The following is a 20,659-nucleotide window of genomic DNA, read 5'->3' on the forward strand; positions in this document are numbered from 1 at the left end:
CCAGAATTTTTTTAAATTTTTTTATTTCACACAGTTTATCATCAGCACAACCAAGGCCAACTTGCTTGGACCCTGGAGCTCTGCAACTGAGCCCCTCATCCCCTCATCCCATCCTCCCACCCTGTTCAAGCCCTAACCAGCGTCCCGCTCAACTCTTGAGCTGAGCTTCAAACCTCATGCCCAATTCATCACAAGACCAGCTACTTCGACCTCTGAAATATTGTCCAATTCTGGCCCTACCTCCACCTCTACTGCAGAAGCTCTCTCTCATCCATGTCCTGGTCACCTCCAGAGTCAACTTCACCAATGCCCACCTGACCAGCCTACCCTGGACAAAGTCCCATCTTCCAGCCAAGCTAGACTGGCTCCCAGCCCCACTAATGCACAAACTTCAAAATCCTTGTCCTTGTTTATGTATCTCCCCCTCTGCAACCTCCTCCAAACCTAACCCCAACTCCCTATTCCCTAACCACACCCTCCGTCGCTGGTCTATCACACCACCGCTTGTCTCCGACTCCCACCGTGGAAACATCTTGCCACATTAAAGGCGCTGTATGAATGCAAGATGCAACAATTCCAGGTGTTATTTTACATTTTCCTTTCTATCCAAATGGCCTGTTTCTGTGCTGTAGTTTTGATGTAAGTCGAGAAAGGCTGAACAGGTTGGGGCTCTTTTCTCTAGAAAAGAAAAGGCTGAGGGGTGACCTGATAGAGGTCGTCAGATAATGAAAGGGTTGGATAGGGTAGTCGCAGAGAAAATGTTTCCTGTTGAGGGGTTCTAAAACTAGAGGTCATAAATATAAAATAGTCGCTAATAAATCTAATAGGGAATTCAGGAGAAACTTCTTTACCCAACGAGCGGTAAGAATGTAGAACGCACTAGCATAGGGAGTGGTTAAGGCGAATAAGGGGAAGCTAGATAAGCATGAGGGAGAAAGGAATAGAAGAATATGCTGATAGGGTGAAATGTAGCAGGAGGGCGGCTTGTGTGGAGCATAAACGCCGGCATAGACCAGTTGGGCCGAATGACCTGTTTCCGTGCTGTAGTTTCGATGGATCCAAACTTTTCCCACCCCTTCTCGAAGTCAGACTTGGTGAGATCATATCTGCATACTCAGTCCAATCTGCCATTTAACAATTTACAGCAAAACATACACAGATATACTCACTAACAACAGGTGCAAGCTCAAGAGTTGAGTGGGACGCTGGTTAGGGCTTGAACAGGGTGGGAGGATGGAATGAGGGGCTAAGGTGCAGAGCTCCAGGGTCCAAGCAAGTTGGCCTTGGTTGTGCTGATATTAAACTGTGTGTAATAAAAAAAAACATGGACTGCAGCGGTTCAAGGTGGCTCACCACCACCTTCTCTTGGGCAATTAGGGATGGGCAATAAATGCCGGCCTCACCAGCGACGCCCACATCCCATGAACGAATAAAAAAAATGATAGACAAGCCCGAGGCTATACTCCAGTATGGAAAAGCACCCCACTGCAACTAGGACTTTTTCTTGGGGGGTGGGGAGAAGGGAAGAGAGAATAGTTACTAAACAGTGTCAGGGACTCGAAGATACACAGAGCTGAAGTATCAGTATCACACCGCAACATTACCCAACTCTCCAGCAACTAACGCTGCTCCATCACATCCTTGGGGACGGGAGCCCTCCTCTCAGTCTTCCCTCCTCCAATTGTTGACTCCCCCCTCTTCCTTGGTGATGTCCTGCACTAGGTTCTTTGGCCCTTTATCTTGGTTTCTCATTAAAATGTTAGTCAGAACAAAAGGTCCAGCTCACACCCCGGGTGACAGATCCTTCAACCACTAGTTAACTTCTCAGGAATACATCATATAGAATGAAGAAAATTTCCACCCAGTGAAACCTTTCCCTCCAACAGAAGGTGTGGAATTTGCACCATCATGGATTCTCCCCACTTTAATCTCATGAGGGAGATTAATTGCAGATGACCTTTCACTTATCCTTAGGATATGTCTTCCCTGACTGAACACTGGTCATTTCTGCACGATTAACCATAACTCAATAACCCATTAGAACAGTAACCACAGGCACCATTTGGGAAGCATTTTCAAATATTAATTTGAGCTATTTATTTGCATCCTCCATTTTGAAAATCTGAAGCCTGCCAATTACTGGACAAAATGGAGCCTCATGATTTTAAACATTTGCGTATTTATTGATGAAATAAAAACTAACCACCAAGTACGCTAGCAGTCACTAGTGAGACTTGGCCGACAAGGACAGATGTCCAGTGAAAGTACATCCATAATGGAGGCTCAGAGCCAAGCACATCCCATGCTGCAAACATTTGGAAGTTTTACTTTCGAGTTTATAAATGGTCAGGACCACACAGGCTGCAGTATACCTAAACTCCCTGATGGGAGATTTTTAACACAACAGACCCTGTGGGAGCTAAAGGCATCTCCTCCCCAAGCACTGGAAAGCTAAATTGACTCCCCTCTCCCTTGCTACCCGTCTCCACACATTGCCAGATGAATTAAGAACTAGAGTCAAGCACCAATAAAGCCACATATATCTGGGCAGTAATACTCCTATAAAATGGTGGATAGCTTTGCGAGCCAGCACAGATGGGCTACAATGTTCTATGATTGGCTCTAGAGATAGACTTTATGCAAAGCAACAGAGCAGAGTTTAAAAGGATCTCTTGCACAGAACAATTGTTTTGCTACAGTTCTTGCTAAAACATTTTCTTCCTCATTCTCTCCTCTGCTGAGCAGCACATCTTTCAGCTTATTTGTGGTTTAAAATACACATGACACACATCTGTACTACTTCTGGTCTCTTGACTAGCAAGTCCCGAGAACACAAGACTAACCCAACAGGTGTTTTTTTTGTGTGTGTTGGGGGGGTGGGGTGAAGAAGAGAAAAATAAAGTTGTAGAAGTAGCTTCTGCCCCGATCGTAATCCAGTGAAGGTGGAGATCAGGCTTGGCTATGATGCCTCCCTCAGTAGCATAGCCTGCCACCCATCGCTGTCTATGCTCTCACATTAAGATCCACTTGGGCAAGGGCATGTGCCTGAAGGGAATACAATCAGCTTATTTTCTTTTTAAAAAAGCTGAACCAATCAGTGGAATATAGATCCTCTGCTGAATCCAGTTTATTTTAGGCAATTGCATTTATAAATCCAGGTTTGAAAAAATTAGGATGAGACACCAGCAGTCTGCCACTGCATTCCAGCTGCTCCACTTTCTTGTTTTGGGAATAGTGCAGAATTGAGATGAAGAAAAATTGAAAGAACTATATTGTAAATTAAAAATGCTCAGGCGTTCACTAAATGGAACTGATTTTACACAATGATGCACAGCACCTTTAAATATTGTTTGACAATGATATAAAGCAGAGGAAAGGAAGCCTCAAAGACATGTCATTTTTGAAGCATTTTAATACAAACTTTTACCAATATAAACTATCTCAGTCCCTCTTAACAGGTAAGACACAGACTCAAAATACTTTGTTATACTGTTTTTATCAAGTATTGCACAAGGTAGGTACAAAATTAATATTTACGATTACATTTGTCCATAATATAGCAAAAAAATTTATTTACTTTTTTCTCCAAACTCTGAACAGAAAATACAACTCTCGTGTTTTTTATTCCAAAAAAAAGCTGAAATTTCTACACTTTAAACACCATCACTAGGGAATATCCTGTACACAATCTTTTTAAGAGTAGTTCGATGTCTCTGAATATGGATTTTTTTTTTTACAACGATTTGTAAAAAAAAATATAATGCAGGCTATCATAGCCATCACAGATCACTGAAGTAGTAAAAAGATATAAATGCAATACCATGTTGTAGAAACAATATATACTCTGATATTTTACAAACTTCATACTAAATTAAATTATACAATTACAAAAAGACCAGAAATCCCACTTTTATTATTAGTGCCAATTCTTAAATCAGCCCATGTCCTGTCCAAGTGTAAATACTGTTCGAGGAGGTCTCGTCTCCACAACATTTTTTCTATTTCTCTTTTTTTTTTAAAAAAAGGTACACAGTCCATATAAAATCATCTTTGTGCTTGGTTGGCAAAAACTTTTTTTGATGTACATTGCTTTTTAAATAACCAAGCGCCAAACTACAAGTTTACTTCCCCCATCCCCATTCCAAAAAATTTTTTTTTTTTAAGTTATCTCAAGGGGTTAAGGGGGAACACCCTTGGGTTCAGTTAAAACTTTTACAATTAGGGCTTAATATTTATATATAATGTATAGAATTTTCCTTCCCCCCCCCCCTCTTAATTAGCCATAACAGGTTGGAACTGCTGGTTAGAATACTGCATGTTACTGAGGCTGAAATTCAGACCATCCACAAAGGATTTCTCATTGAGGCCTCCATAGGCAAACATGTCGAAGGCATTACCGTACTGGAGAGGGCTGAGGTTTAGGGGACCCTCCCCTGGGAACATTGCACTGGTACCACCCTGCCCCTGGATGCCAGGGAAAACAAACTCCTTGGCATTGGGAGAGAGGGCTGAAGTCTTCTGCTGTTGCTGCTGGCTGCCCACACCAAGCCCATAGAGAGAGTGCATGGATGTCGACATGGCTTTCTGCTTCAGCAGGTTATTCATGTTCAAGCCAAGGTTGGTGGGGGACGCGCGAGCGGCCTTGTTGCGGCCACTGCTCTTCATTTTGGTCGAGCCGAACTTTGTAGCAGCAAAAGTGGCAGTGGTGAATGTTAAAGGCTGGGCGGAACGAGGCATGAAAGTGGGGCTCACGGCAGCAGAGTGACCAAACGGGGGAGAGGGGGAGCTGGATACAGGCGAGCCCCCGGCTGGGTCGCAAATCGGCATAAAGACTTGGGCCTCGGGGTTGAAGCTGTTTTTGATTTCTTTGTCCAGGTCAGTCCCGGTATCATTGTTATTATCGTCCACATACAGCACCTTGATGGGCCCCTTCTCTCCAATCTGATACGACACCTCGAAGGGGTCTATCCAGACACTCAGGTCCTGAGGGAGGTTGTCACGAACGTCCTTCATGTCCAGTCCACTCTCTTTGGCAGCTCGCTCAATGACAGGGTCGATGGCCTCCCCTACGTGTATACACCTGTACCCAGACCCTCGGTATGGCTTATCTGGGTACCAGTGACCTTCGTATTTCTTCTTCAGCAGCCGTTCCAACTCTTCCCCAAAGATGTTGACTCGTCGCCGTGGGAGTTTATTGTACAAATACGAGATAATAAAGTTGAGTGCTACTTGGATTTCAAGCTGCATAGCTGCTCAATCACCAGAATGAGTTGTAAACTCTGCGTTGCAAACCAAAAGAAAATATATAATATATATTAAACTCCAGAAAGGCAGTGTTTAGATTGCCTCAGATAGAAGCTTCAGATTTCTTACAAAGTGCTGGTTAGGGTGAATTTTTTGTTTTCCTCAAGTTAGCAATGTTGTTTGTTCCTTGAAAGAGGGAAAAAACAAAAATAAAGTGAGGAGACAAAAAAGGACAAAACTTCAGCGTCATTATTTCAACGTCACTTCCATTTTCATGTCACACAGAGCAATTCCGCATACATCGTGCTTTGCAGTTTAGTCTCATCAAGAAGGAGCTCATCGTATTAAACGTTAAACCATATGAAGGCAGATGGGTTAAAATGACTGAAAAGAACCCTACATCCCACCACCTCAAGTATTCTTTTAGAGCAACACTGACTCAAAATTACAAATCAAATTAAAGCCAGATGGCTTTCGGAAAAAAAAAATCGGCAACCTTCAAAATAAATCAAACACCTACGTCACAGATTGAGCAATTGAGGGAACGGACCAATTGAGGATTAGAAAAACAGATCAGAGGGCAGCAATCTGCAGAATCAGCACCATTGATCAAGAATAACGAACATCCTCAAAATAACCATGCAACAGATCCAAGGGAAAAAAATGTGGGCATTATTTTGTTCAGGGGTGAGAGATTATATTTGGAAGGATCCCAGCTTCTTTTTTGCTCCGGGTCCCACATTGACGTCAAACTGGTGATTGTGAAGTGCAGAGAATGAATGAACGTCACAGACTGCAAATACCAGGCAGAATGCAAATGATCCGATTAACCCTACTCATGCCAGTACCAATGTGAGACTTGAACACTAGCATCCCTCAATGCCAGTCAGGAAGCTCCAAGTATCAGCCAGGACAACAAACACTCTTTAAATACCATGCCAGCTTTACACAAGCAGTTTAAATGCCACAGGCAGACTGCCAGTTAAATTACTAACCCTTTAATTCCAGCTACAGCGAGAGGAGGGAAATCAAGTAAAGACTGAGTTAATTGCCTGCAGGGAAGTGAGAGCTTTCAGGGCAGGTGTCAGTTAGAGGGGAATTTGGTGGGGTGGGGGGGGAGGGGGGAAAGAGTGCTATTAAAACATATGTTCCAGTTTATTAAAGGCTGTGCAATGTCTCTGGGGAAAAGAGGACTGACCTCTCAGGGGTATCTATAGGCACAGCGTTTTTGGAGTGCACACACTAGTGGGGAGGAGACGGGAGAGCGCCGAGTGGGGGAGGGGGGGGGGGAGAGACGGGAAAGCGCCGAGTGGGGGAGATGGGAGCGCGCGGAGTGGGGGGTGGGGGAGATGGGAGCGCGCGGAGTGGGGGGTGGGGTGGGGGAGATGGGAGCGCGCGGAGTGGGGGGTGGGGGAGATGGGAGCGCGCGGAGTGGGGGGTGGGGTGGGGGAGATGGGAGCGCGCGGAGTGGGGGGGGTGGTGGGGGAGATGGGAGCGCGCGGAGTGGGGGGGTGGTGGGGGAGATGGGAGCGCGCGGAGTGGGGGGTGGGGTGGGGGAGATGGGAGCGCGCGGAGTGGGGTGGGGGAGATGGGAGCGCGCGGAGTGGGGTGGGGGAGATGGGAGCGCGCGGAGTGGGGTGGGGGAGATGGGAGCGCGCGGAGTGGGGTGGGGGAGATGGGAGCGCGCGGAGTGGGGTGGGGGAGATGGGAGCGCGCGGAGTGGGGTGGGGGAGATGGGAGCGCGCGGAGTGGGGGGGGGTGGGGGAGATGGGAGCGCGCGGAGTGGGGGGGGGTGGGGGAGATAGGAGCGCGCGGAGTGGGTGGGGGATATGGGAGCGCGCGGAGTGGGGGGGGTGGGGGAGATGGGAGCGCGCGGAGTGGGGGAGATGGGAGCGCCAAGTGGGGGAGGGGGGGAGGAGACGGGAGCGCGCGGAGGTGGGGGAGATGGGAGCGCGCGGAGGTGGGGGAGATGGGAGCGCGCGGAGGTGGGGGAGATGGGAGCGCGCGGAGTGGGGGGTGGGGTGGGGGAGATGGGAGCGCGCGGAGTGGGGGGGGGTGGGGGAGATGGGAGCGCGCGGAGGTGGGGGAGATGGGAGCGCGCGGAGTGGGGGGTGGGGTGGGGGAGCGCGCGGAGGTGGGGGAGATGGGAGCGCGCGGAGTGGGGGAGAAGGGAGCGTGCGGAGTGGGGGAGAAGGGAGCGTGCGGATTGGAGTATGGGGGAGATGGGAGCGCGCGGAGTGGGGGGGGGGTGGGGGAGATGGGAGCGCGCTGAGTGGGGGGGTGGGAGAGATGGGAGCGCGCGGAGTGGGGGGGTGGGGGAGATGGGAGCGCGCGGAGTGGGGGAGATGGGAGCGCGCGGAGTGGGGAGATGGGGGGAGATGGCAGCGCGCGGAGTCGGGGGGGGATGGAGAAATGGGGGGGGGGGGTGGGGGAGATGGGAGCGCGCGGAGTGGTGGGTTGGGAGAGCGTCAAATGGGTGGTCCGGGGAGATGAGAGCGCGCCGAGATGGGTGGGAGAGGGGGGGGGGTGGGGAAAGAGATGGGTGGGAGAGGGGGGGGTGGGGAAAGAGATGGGTGGGAGAGGGGGGGGAAAGAGATGGGTGGGAGAAGGGGGGGGGGAAAGAGATGGGTGGGAGAGGGGGGGGGGGGAGAAAGAGATGGGTGGGAGAGGGGGGGGGAAAGAGATGGGTGGGAGAGGGGGGGGGAAAGAGATGGGTGGGAGAGGGGGGGGGGGAAAGAGATGGGTGGGGGGAGGGAGGGGGAGAAAGAGATGGGTGGGAGAGGGGGGGGGGAGAAAGAGATGGGTGGGAGAGGGGGGGGGGGGGAAGAGATGGGTGGGGGGAGGGAGGGGGAGGGGGAAGAGATGGGTAGGAGAGCCGGGGAGTGGGGTGGGGGGGAGATGGGTAGGAGAGCCGGGGGTGGGAGAGCGCCGAGTGGGGTTGGGGGGGCGGTGGAAGACAGAGTATGGATGGGGATTGGGGGGGGATTCGCCAACAACCGCCGCTCCCCGACAGCGGGACTTCAAATAACAGCGAGAGTCGCCCAACCGAATGCGGCAGCGGCCACCACACACTCTGTTCACTAATCCCCTCACACTCGCCCCCCCTCACACTGATCCCCTCACACTCGCCCCCCTCACCCTGATCCCCTCACACTCGCCCCCCTCACACTGATCACCTCACACTCGACCCCCCCTCACCCTGATCACCTCACACTCGCCCCCCTCACACTCGACCCCCCCTCACCCTGATCACCTCACACTCGCCCCCCTCACACTCGATCCCCCTCACACTGATCACCTCACACTCGCCCCCCTCACACTCGATCCCCCTCACACTAATCACCTCACACTCGCCCCGCGAGCGGCCGGCGCCAGCGGAGAATGTTCTGGTACTTACTCGGCTGTTCCCAGCGGTGGAGCAAACGGAGAGTCAGTGGGGGTGAATCTGAGGGAACCGCTCGTCGCTTTGTTTTTGTTGAAATGATGTGTTTGTTTTTAATTTTTTTTGGTGGTACTTTTATATTAATTTCATATATTTTATATAATTTCCTTCTTGTTGTCAGCAATGCTGTTCCTCCACCAAAGCCACACTCCCTCCACCCGGGAGCGTTTACAACTCATTGCCATCGGCCCGCAACGCACCACTATTTATAGCCTCGCTCCCTCCGCGGCCCCGCGGCGGAGAACGGTGGATGGGGGCGGGGCGGAGCTGCGTCCGCGCAAGAAAATACCCGGAACTACTTTATCTTTGTAGCCGTCACGTTTCTTGGCCGTCCCCCTCTTCATTTTGGGACGTTTCGATTGGTCGGCCAGTGACCAGTAACCCCGCCCCTCATAAATAGGGCGGAGATAAGTGGGTGGGTCTTGAATTCGGCATCTGTATTGGTTGAAAGTGCCCGTCCGTCAAGGCAACAGCCGTCGTCGTCGTGAAAGCCTCGGCTTTTTAAAATGAAGGCCTCGGAAAATAGTACGTGTTTTTTTACATTCATTTTCTGTTAAAGATCAAACGAACAGTAAAAATCCACTTATCGACGCTGCATTAGTGACGATTCGTGGCTGTGTGGAAATCGTTTCGGTAAATAAATGATCCGGTGCCAGGTGTGCGATAGAAACATCGTCCCCGGTAAACATAGTTCGCGGAGGGACACGAAGCGACCAAGCACCGGCTAAAAATACTGAGGGCAGGTGAGTAACCTTCCTCTGATTGGTTTGATCGGGCGCTGGGGGGCGGGCACGGGAGACGGACGCTATCTTCCGATTGGCCGTTGGTATCCAAGGCCGTCGCGTAGGGTCCAGAGCCCAACAACAAAAAAATGGGGGAGATTTGTGAGGAGCGGGAGCGCGCGATCCCGGCGAAAACAAACGGCCCGCGATGGTGGGCCAGTGTGCGCGTTCACGGCGAGGCGCGTCACCGATCAATAGAGAAAGAAAGGGCGCGCGGGACTGTAGATGCAGGTATCTGTTTGAAGACTGCTGATGGGGTGATCGTTAGGCCGTATCGTTAGGCCTGGTGCTGCTCGCTTGTCACGCGGCGCGCGCGGACGCCCCGCGCGCCCCCGGTGAAGGGCTGTTGAAAGTCAAACGGCGCGCGCCGCTCGGTGCGAACGGTCCGATCAGCGCGGCGGAGATCGCGCGCTCGGTGCCCGGGGGCTCGCGCTCGGTGCCCGGGGGCTCGCGCTCGGTGCCCGGGCCGCAGGCAGACGGTTGGTACGGGGAAACTGCAATGGCGCAACCTCTGCAAACCGGCAGAGTTGCGACCTCTGTGGTTGCAAAGGGGCTAATCCAGCCTCAAGTGTGCATCTCCTGCAAGCTGCTAGTGTGCAAGCCCGTGCAACTTGCTAGTGTACAAACCCCTGCATTCGTGCCAGCTCAAGTGTGCAACCCCTACAATCTGCTAGTGTGGAACCCCTGCAGCAATGCAACATGCTAATGTGCATCCCCTGCAGCCATGCCAGCACCTCAAGTGTGCATCCCCTGCATGCCCTACAATCTTGTTTGAGAGAAGGGAGAGTCACAAACCAAGGAGTTAAATTTAAATTTAAATAACGCAAACTTTAAGGGATGAGAAATAAATTGAACATAATAAATTTGGTTGAACTGTTAATGTGACAAACAGTGGGGAGAACTCAAAGTAGTATTTGGTGTAATTCAAAACCAGAGGCAAAGGCTCCTCTTGTGTAGTTAACCAACCAATCGTGGTCAACAAATTAGGTCATGATGTGGAGATGCCGGTGATGGACTGGGGTTGACAATTGTAAACAATTTTACAACACCAAGTTATAGTCCAGCAATTTTATTTTAAATTCACAAGCTTTCGGAGACTTCCTCCTTCCTCAGGTAAATGTTTCAGGAGCTCCTTGAAGCCTACGCATTTATACATATAGAACAATACATGGTGTTTACAGAATGCCCCTGCAACTGCCCGTTGCCAAGGCAATCACCGTGTTCAGACAGAGAGGTGTCACTTGCAGGTGACACCTCTCTGTCTGAACACGGTGATTGCCTTGGCAACGGGCAGTTGCAGGGGCAGTCTGTAAACACCATGTATTGTTCTATATGTATAAATGCGTAGGCTTCAAGGAGCTCCTGAAACATTTACCTGAGGAAGGAGGAAGTCTCCGAAAGCTTGTGAATTTAAAATAAAATTGCTGGACTATAACTTGGTGTTGTAAAATTGTTTACAACAAATTAGGTAAGAGACAGAATCAAGCTTAAAGGTTTACACATATGCAAGGAAAAGTGGAAATCCAGCGGGACTGGGAGAGCTATAAAAAGAAATGGGATACAAAGAAAGTAATAAGATGTACAAAAATGGAATATGAAAAAAAACTTGCATAGGATATCAAAGCCAACAGCAAAAGATTTTATAAATATATTAAGAGTGGAATGTGGGCCCATTAAAGACAGATACAGGTGAGATTATAATGGATAATAAGGAAATCACAGACTTGTTCAGTGAGGACTTTGTATCTGTTTTCAAAGTGGAGGAAGAGGACAAAATAGAAATGTCAAGGGGAGGAACTTAGTAGATTTAATGCAAGTTTAAAAAAATGTTAATGGAGAAAATAATGTGACTTAAGACAGACAAATTTCCAGGGCCTGATGGTTTCCACCCCAGGATATTAAAAGAAATAGGTAAGGACATTGCAGAGGCTTTGGTCATGATTTTCCAAAGCTCTCCAGATTCAGGAATTGTGCTTTTGGATTGGAAAACTGCAAATGTCACTCCATTATTTGAGAAGGGAGGGAGGGACAAACCAGATAACTACAAACCTGTCAGTTTAACATCAATTATGGGGAGGTTACTTGAATCTATCATCAGAGACAGAGTAACTGAGCATTTCGATAAATATCAGCTGATCGAAGAGAGTCAGCGTGAATTTGTGACGGGTAGGTCACGTCTGACTGATCTAGTTGAATTTTTTGAGGAGGTCATTAACATGGTGGATAGGGTGGTGTCTATGGATATTGTTTATATGGACTTCCAGAAGGCATTCAATAAGGTTCCCCAAAGAGATTATTAGCAAAAATGAGAGCGCATTGAATTGGAGGTAACCTTGTGACATGTGTCAGTAATTGGTTGGGGGGTAGGAGACAGAGAGTGTGGATGTAGGGAATGTTCTCTGATTGGTGGGATGTGATATGTGATGTTCCCCAGGGATCAGTACTGGGGCCTCACCTTTTCACCATATATATTAATGACTTTGATGAAGAAATAGAGAGCTGAATATCCAAGTTTGTGGATGACACTAATTTAGCAGGCACAGTAAGTTGTGTGGATGGGAGCAGGAACATAGACAGATTAAGTGAGTTGGAAAAACTTTAGCAGGTGGAGTTCAATGTGGGGAGGTATGACATCATCCACTTTGGATCGGAGAAAGACAAATTGGAATATTTTCTTAATGGTGAGAGACTAGGAGCTGTGGAGGAGCAAAGGGTTTTAGGTGTCCATGTACACAAATCACTAAAAGCTAGTGCACAGGTACAAAAAGTAATCAAAACGGCTAATGGATTGTTGGCCTTTATCTCAAGGGGACTGGAATACAAAGGGGAGGAAGTGATGCTTCAGCTGTGCAGAGCCTTGGTCAGACCCCACCTGGAGTACTGCCTTCGGTTTTGGGCACTGAACCTCAGGAAGGATATATTGGCCTTGGAGTGGGTGCAGCACAGATTCACCAGAATGATATAGGGACTAAATGAGTTAAACTGTGAGGACAGGTTGCATAAACTTGATTTGTATTCCCTCGAGTTTAGAAAATTGAGGGGTGATCTAATTGAGGTGTTTAAAATGATAAAGAGATTTGATACGGTTACCACAGAGAAATTATTTCCTCTGGTGGGGAATCCAGAACAAGAGGGCATAACCTTAAAATTAGAGCTAGGCCATTCAGCAGTGAAATCAGGAACCACCTTTTCACACAAAGAGTAGTGGAAATCTGGAACTCTCTCCCCCAAATGGATGTGAATGCCGGGGATCAATTGAAATTTTCAGGACTGAGATGGAGCAAAGGCGGGTAAATGGAGTTGAGGTACAGATCAGCCACAATCTGATTGAATGGCGGAGCAGACACGATGGACTGACTGGCCAACCACTGTTCCCTTGTTCCTAATCTATTAGTGTGCAACCCCTGCAGCCCTGCTGGTGTGCAACCCTGCAGCTGTGCGACCTACTAATGTACAACCTCTGCAGCCGTGTGCGACCTGCTAGTGTGCAACCTTTGCAGTCGTGCGACCTGCTAGTGTATAACCTGCTAGCTACATCATTAAATAAATTTAAAACAGAAATAGACAGTTTCCTAGAAGTAAAGGGAATTAGGGGTTACGGGGAGCGGGCAGGAAATTGGACATGAATTTAGATTTGAGGTTAGGATCAGATCAGCCATGATCTTATTGAATGGCGGAGCAGGCTCGAGGGGCCGATTGGCCTACTCCTGCTCCTATTTCTTATGTACTTATGTAACCTCTGCAGCCATGCGACCTGCTAGTGTGCAACCGCTGCAGCCGTGTGTGACCTGCTAGTTTGCAGCCATGCGACCTGCTAGTTGCAACCTCTGCAGCCATGCAACCTGCTAGTGTGCAACCTCTGCAGCTGTGCAATCTGGATAATGTGCAACCTCTGCAGCTGTGCAACCTACTAATGTGCAACCTCTACAGCTGTGCAATCTGGATAATGTGCAACCCCTGCAGCTGTACAAGCTATTCAAATATGCAACCTGCAAGGGTACAAATAAAAAGGACATAAAACTGCAAATTCTGGAAACAGCAGATCAGTCAACATTTGTAAAGAGAAGGCAGGTTAATGTATGTGGCGCAGGCTGTTCAGTGGAAGGATACACTGTACAACCCTTGTCACTCTACAATGCTATCCTGTCTTTTTACAGATGATGGCAGACCAGTTGTATGTAGGGTTGCCAATTTTGATTGGATGTATGGATGAACAGAGAAGGTTGAAGAGATTTGATAGAGGTGTTTAAAATCATGAAGGATTTAGACAGAGTAGATAGAGAGAAACTGTTTCCATTGGCGGAAGGGTCAAGAACCAGAGGGCATAGATTTAAGGTGATTGGCAAAAGAATCAAAGATGACATGAAAACTTTTTTACACAGCGAGTGGTTAGGATCTGGAATGCACTGCCCGAGGGGGTGGCGGAGGGAGATTCAATCATGGCCTTCAAAAGGGAACTGGATAAATACTTGAAAGGAAAAAATTTGCAGGGTTATGGGGATAGGGCGAGGCAGTGGGACTAGCTGGATTGCTCTTGCATAGAGCTGGCATGGACTCGATGGGCCGAATGACCTCCTTCCATACTGTAACCTATATGATTCTATATTCCTGGAGGTTTCATCACATGACCTCCTGCCTCCAACCAACCCCACTCTTGCTGGACATGTCCATCCTCACGGCGCACAGCCTTCCTACAATAATCGGAAAATGAATAGACTCTTCATTACCTAATTGGATGATTCTTGACTGTCAGTCAAACAGCCTTATTTCCCATATCTAATATTTTTTTTATAACTAGTAAACAAAATTGTTCAAAGAAAATTTTTTAGTAACACAATTTTTTATTGTCCGTATGATTTTTCATCTGGGTTTTTGCTCGCAGCACAGTCCTGGAGATTAGTGTTTAATCCCTGGAGTGTTGGCAACCCTAGTTGTGTATCTCCAGCACTTCCTGCTTTTATCTCTGCGAGTAGTCAGCGTGAAGGCCTCAGCCTAAGGTTACCACCTAGGTTTGAGACTAGCAGCCAGGGCTGACATGAAAAACTCACAAATTGGCAACAGCTATTCAATCTGCACTGCTGTAAGACAGCGGGATACTGAGAAGAGACTGTTTGTATCCCTCACAGTGTGACGTTTAGATAGCGATGGGACCACTGATGCTGCAATTTCATAGAAACAGGTGGAAAACTGTATTTCTAGTCTAAAGGGAGATTTTCAGTGTCTCATTTACATTTTAGACATTTTCTAGAGAGCTCATTCAAGGAAAATAAATTTCTGGTCTGAGATTGGATAGCGGCCCTAATGCTGGCTCTGTAAACATTGTCATCTGTATACGTCCCGTCTCACAGAGAGAGGGAATGTGTCACACCAAACCCTCATCCTCTGATGTCCAGTCTCTCTCGTTTGGAGTGAGAAGCACCCATTTTGGTTGAGAAATGTGATCATTCTCACTGACAAATAAACATAGCTCCACGTGCCCAAATGGGTTTGCAATCTGTCTCACTCCGTCTTTTGGTCAAAAGCCGCTATCCAAACATGCAGCCTGTAAAAATGCAATCCAAGGGTGCAGCCTGGAAGAATCAATCCAAGCAAGCAACTCACAAGAACGCAATCCAAGCATGCAACTCACAAGAACGCAATCCAAGCATGCAACTTGCAGCAATGCAATCCAAGGATGCAGCCTGCAAGAATGCAATCCAAGCATGCAACTTGCAGGAATGCAATCCAAGCAAACAGCCTGCAAGAATATAATCCAAACTGCAAGATTGTGATGCAAGCGATTTCCTGGGACATTAGCAAAGGGAGAATCGCAGCAAACAGACATCTGTTTTTTCAAGGACGATATCTTTACCAGAAAGTATTTAACTATTTTCTGTGTAAAACTTTTAGCTACAATTTGCATTAAAAAGCATCTGTTCTCAGGAATTCTCTCCAGAGTATAGACTGGCTTCTCAAATTATATCTGTTTCTGTCATCTGGAAAACCTGTTTGAGGGAGAAAAACATATTATTTCTTTATATTTGCAACTGTTACAAAAGTTATTTTCAATGCCAAGACGAAGTGATTATGAACCCAATATTAATCTAATTCTAAACAGTTATTAACCGATATTAATCTAATACTAAGCAGTTATTCATTTGTATTAATTGAATTCTAAGCAATTATTAACTGTATCAAACTAATTCTTAGTAGTTATTAATCTGTTTTTAAAAAAGCTACGGTGCATTAGGAACATAGGAACAGGAGTAGGCCATTCAGCCCCTCGTGCCTGCTCCGCCATTTGATAAGATCATGGCTGATCTGTGATCTAACTCCATATACCTGCCTTTAGCCCATATCCCTTAATACCTTTGGTTGCCAAAAAGCTATCTATCTCACATTTAAATTTAGCAATTGAGCTAGTATCAATTGCCATTTGCGGAAGAGAGTTCCAAACTTCTACCACCCTTTATGTGTAGAAGTGTTTTCTAATCTCACTCCTGAAAGGTCTGGCTCTAATTTTTAGACTGTGCCCCCTACTCCTAGAATCCCCAACCAGCGGAAATAGTTTCTTTCTATCTACCCTAACTGTTACCCTTAATATCTTATAAACTTCAATCAGATCACCCCTTAACCTTCTAAACTCGAGAGAATACAACCCCAATTTGTGTAATCTCTCCTTGTAACTTAACCCTTGAAGTCCAGGTATCATTCTAGTAAACCTACGCTGCACTCCCTCCAAGGCCAATATGTCCTTCCGAAGGTGCGGTGCCCAGAACTGCTCACAGTACACTAGGTGCGGTCTAACCAGGGTTTTGTATAGCTGCAGCATAACTTCTGCCCGCTTGTACTCCAGTCCTCTAGATATAAAGGCCAGTATTCCATTAGCCTTATTGATTATTTTCTGCACCTGTTCATGACACTTCGAAGATCTATGTACCTGAACCCCTAAGTCCCTTTGGACATCCACTGTTTTTAACTTTTTACCATTTAGAAAGTACCCTGTTCTATCCTTTTTTGGTCCAAAGTGGATGACCTCACATTTGCCTACATTGAATTCCATTTGCCACAGTTTTGCCCATTCACCTAATCTATCAATATCCCTTTGTAATTTTTTCATCTACACTGCTTACAATGCCACCAACCTTTGTGTCATCGGCAAACTTAGATATGAGACTTTCTATGCCTTCATCTAAGTCATTAATAAATATTGTGAATAATTGAGGCCCCAGGACAGATCCCTGCAGGACTCCAATGTGAGTACCTTCCCATTATCCCTACCCTCTGTCGCCTTTCGCTCAGCCAACTTCCTAACCAAGTCCGTACTTTTCCCTCGATTCCATGGGCTTCTATCTTAGCTAACAGTCTCTTATGTGGGACTTTATCAAATGCCTTCTGGAAGTCCATATAAATAACATCCATTGACATTCCCCTGACCACTACTTTAGTCACCTCTTCAAAAAATTCAATCAGGTTTGTCAGGCACGACCTACCTTTCACAAATCCATGCTGGCTCTCTCTGATTAACTGAAAATTCTCGAGGTGTTCAGTCACCCTATCCTTAATTATAGACTCCAGCATTTTCCCCCCAACAGATATTAGGCTAACTGGTCTATAATTCCCTGGTTTCCCTCTCTCTCCTTTCTTAAAAAGCAGAGTGACATGTGCAATTTTCCAATCTAGAGGGACGGTTCCTGAATCTAGAGAACTTTGAAAGATTATAGTTAGGGCATCTGCAATGTGCTCACCTACTTCCTTTAAAACCCTAGGATGGAAACCATCTGGTCCTGGGGATTTGTCACTCTTTAGTGCTATTATTTTCTTCATTACTGTTGTTTTACTTGTGTTAATTTTATCGAGTCCCTGTCCCCGATTCAATATTAGTTTTCTTGGGATTTCCGGCATGCTATCCTCTTTTTCTACTGTAAATACTGATGCAAAGTAATCGTTCAACATGTCCGCCATTTCCCCATTGTCAATGACAATATCCCCACTTTCAGTTTTTAAGGGGCCAACACTGCTCCTGACCACCCTCATTTTCGTAATGTAACTATATAAGTTCTTCGTAATGGGTTTTGATATCCCTTGCAAGTTTCTTTTCATACTCTCTTTTTGTAGCTCTTACTATCTGTTTTGTGACCCTTTGTTGATCTTTGTATCTTTCCCATTCGCTAGGATCTGTGCCATTTTTTGCCTTTTTGTATGCCCTTTCCTTATGTCTTATACTGTCCCTTACCTCTTTAGTTGACCATGGCTATTTTTTTTGGCAAGTAGAGTTCTTGCCCCTCAGGGGTATAAACCGATTCTGTATCACGCTAAATGTTTCTTTAAACATTTCCCACTGATCATCAGTCGTTTTACCCATTAACAGATTTGCCCAGTTTACTGTGGACAGTCTCTGTCTCATCTCATTGAAGTCGGCCTTACCCAAGTCTAGAATCTTGGAATAAATTATCCATCTTTTAGCAATCTTTAAAGGGTTGGTGCTGCAGTGCTGGCAGGGTTTCAGAGCGGCTCAGTCCGTCGATCTAGGCCCAGCTTATGCCAATAACTCATTTCAAAGGACAAAAGCCGTCAGGGTCACAGGGTCATGTGCCAAGTGACGTTGTGATGTTTTCTAGGCACAAACGATAACAGTACGCTCTGATTGGGCTCTGACCAGAGATTACGAAACAGCGGGGAGATATCAGGGATTGACGTTAGTTAACAACGTCTCGAAAACAATGGTGGCACTCGCAGTCTGTGAAACGGAAAGGTCAGTCTGACGGACAGTACTTTTTATTCAAAGTACTCCCAGAATGTAGATTGGAAAAATAATATATGAAAAGTCTTGCCCAGCACCCTTCAAATTTCCAAAAGCATTAAAAAAAAGACCATGCTTTTCTTGCTGCTTTTTATGACCTTAATAAGATGCCGTCTTGCCAAGGGGATTCGCAAGCAGCTGCCCACCTGCAGAAATTTCCTGCAGCAATTTACCTCTCTTTGGCCTCAGGATGCATCAGTGCCTTAAAGGGAGAGGACAGTTGAACATTTCCACACAGAGGGTGCCCGAACAGTGGCCTTAAAGGGACAGGCCAGGTTGAACATTTCCCTATCTCAGCAGCTAAACATCGCAGCCCTGCTGCAAACCTGTGGTGATGTATGACCGGTGTGGACACATCTATACAGAGCTGCTTGCAGTGACAGTATTGCACCACCAGTCACGGCTAATCATTTTTGTTTTTAAAAGAAAGTTTTAAGAAAAGCTTAGAATAACAGACAGTGTAAATACACACGGGCTCAGTGACACACAGAGGCTTGGGAGGGAGCTGATCCATAATAACTCTTCCGGACAGCAATGGCACACTTTAGCGAAAACTCTGGAAAACTTTTTCCTCACAAACAAGACAAATTTGGTCATTTAAAAAACAGTTCAAATAGGATAGGCAAATCTATAAGAATCAGATGCCTATTTGTCAGCAGGCAGATTGTCACCAGGTTAGTCCTGTAGATTATAAGTGCTCGTTTTGCTGATACTGACCGTATCAAGCCATTCGACTGTATTTGGATTGTCAGTAATCCAACTGATTTTGAAATCGCTTTGCCAATTTGATTTTATGCAATGCCTTAGTTAACTATTTCCAAGGTTACAAAGAGTTTTTAAACTTAATGTTCAAATGTAGTTTCTTTTCATTTAAGTGTTGGCAAAACTTGGGATTATCAGAGCCAGAGATGCTAATACACCATCCACTTATCTCATCCGGTCTCCCCATAAAACACTCCCAGCATGGATTGGATACAGAGTAAAGCTCCCTCTACACTGTCCCATCAAACACTCCCAGGGCAGGTATAGTACGGGTTAGATACAGAGTAAAGCTCCCTCTACACTGTCCCATCAAACACTCCCAGGGCAGGTACAGCACGGGTTAGATACAGAGTAAAGCTCCCTCTACACTGTCCCATCAAACACTCCCAGGGAATGTACAGCACGGGTTAGATACAGAGTAAAGCTCCCAAAGTGTTATTCTAACAATGCGTCCCAACCCTGGAGATAAATACTTGAGTTAATTTGGACTTTGGGTTTGAATTGTCTTTGGAAGGTTTGTCCTTCGGTTCAAGATTTAAAATGACGGTAGTGCTTACCCATGCAGCTTAGCATAGATGAAGGCATTCTGTAAAGTTACAACAATTTCTCCTGCCCTACGGAGCATAGGTAACAATCCCCGCTGCCTTGACAGTGAATTGAACCAATATTTCACACCCTTCGCACCACCTGTGTTTCTTTAAGACTTGCTTGCTGAGTGCAAGACTTATCCAGAGGGCCGAGTTGGCTCCACAGCTGACATTTGGAATTTGTCTCTCCTGTTGTTTGGGTCGGGCTTCAGTTAGGTTTCAATCATTTCCAGTTTCAAGTGTAATTAGAATTTTAATAATTTAAGTTGCTGGTTTCGAAACGTAATGCCCCTTCCCGAGAGCAGCCATTGGTCAGAGGTGAGCAGCTGATGTTGTTGGTGGAAAGTTCAGAGTTCACTACGCCTTCATTGCACCAGACAGCAGGGTAGCCAGAAACTCGCAGAAACCCCTCTCCCAATTAATTGTCCTTGAGATACACAACGGAGTATTGGAGCACACAATTTATCTGCCTTGAGACTGTCAGCTGTGGCTCAGTGGGCAGCTCTCTCACCTCAGAAAATCATGGGTTCAAGCCCCACTCATGAGACTTGAGCATGTAATCCAGGCTGACGCTCCCAGTGCAGTACTGAGGGAGTGCTGCACTGTTGGAGATACTGTCTTTCGGATGAGAAGTTTAACTGAGGCCCTGTCTGCCTGTTCTGCTGAACGTTAAGGATCTGAGGCAACTATTTGAAGAAGAGCAGGGGAGTTAGTTCTCTTGGGATCTTAGTCAACATTCCTTCCTGAAGGAATACAACCAAAAACAGAGTAACTGAGCCATTTACCTCATTTCTGTTTGCAAGATCCTGCTGTGGACATTTTCCTGTATAACAAGAGTCACTGGACTTAAAAGTAATTCATTGCGGAAGATGTTTCTGAGAAACGTGATGAGATGCAGTATGAACGCAAGCTTTCATTCACGAGTGGGTGATCTGACAACTGACCAATGACCAGGCCAATGCTGGCTGCCGCTGGGGAGGTGCCCCACTTGGCCAATTTCTGTACAAGCTCAGTACAAAGTGACACCGTGCTCAATGTTTATTGGAATTGGATGTAGATT

The 20,659-nt window shown here is 46.7% G+C and overlaps 1 protein-coding gene across 3 annotated transcripts; it reads right to left on the reverse strand.

The window, feature by feature from the left end:
- Positions 1–3,394: 3,394 nt before the first annotated feature.
- tob1a (transducer of ERBB2, 1a) lies at positions 3,395–8,888 on the reverse strand. Of its 3 annotated transcripts, XM_068003811.1 has the most exons (3): positions 8,642–8,888; positions 5,374–5,430; positions 3,395–5,279 (listed from the first exon to the last, which is right to left on the reverse strand). In XM_068003811.1, the coding sequence occupies exon 3, from the start codon at positions 5,245–5,247 to the stop codon at positions 4,273–4,275; it is 975 nt and encodes a 324-aa protein (XP_067859912.1). In that variant the 5' UTR covers positions 5,248–5,279; positions 5,374–5,430; positions 8,642–8,888; the 3' UTR covers positions 3,395–4,272. The 3 variants fall into 3 exon arrangements, with proteins under 3 accessions (XP_067859912.1, XP_067859913.1, XP_067859911.1); XM_068003812.1 differs by lacking the exon at positions 5,374–5,430; XM_068003810.1 differs by having other exon boundaries at positions 3,395–5,430.
- Positions 8,889–20,659: the final 11,771 nt, after the last annotated feature.

This window comes from Heptranchias perlo, chromosome 23, assembly GCF_035084215.1.
Source record: "Heptranchias perlo isolate sHepPer1 chromosome 23, sHepPer1.hap1, whole genome shotgun sequence".
In the NCBI taxonomy this organism is placed as follows: Eukaryota; Metazoa; Chordata; class Chondrichthyes; order Hexanchiformes; family Hexanchidae; genus Heptranchias; species Heptranchias perlo.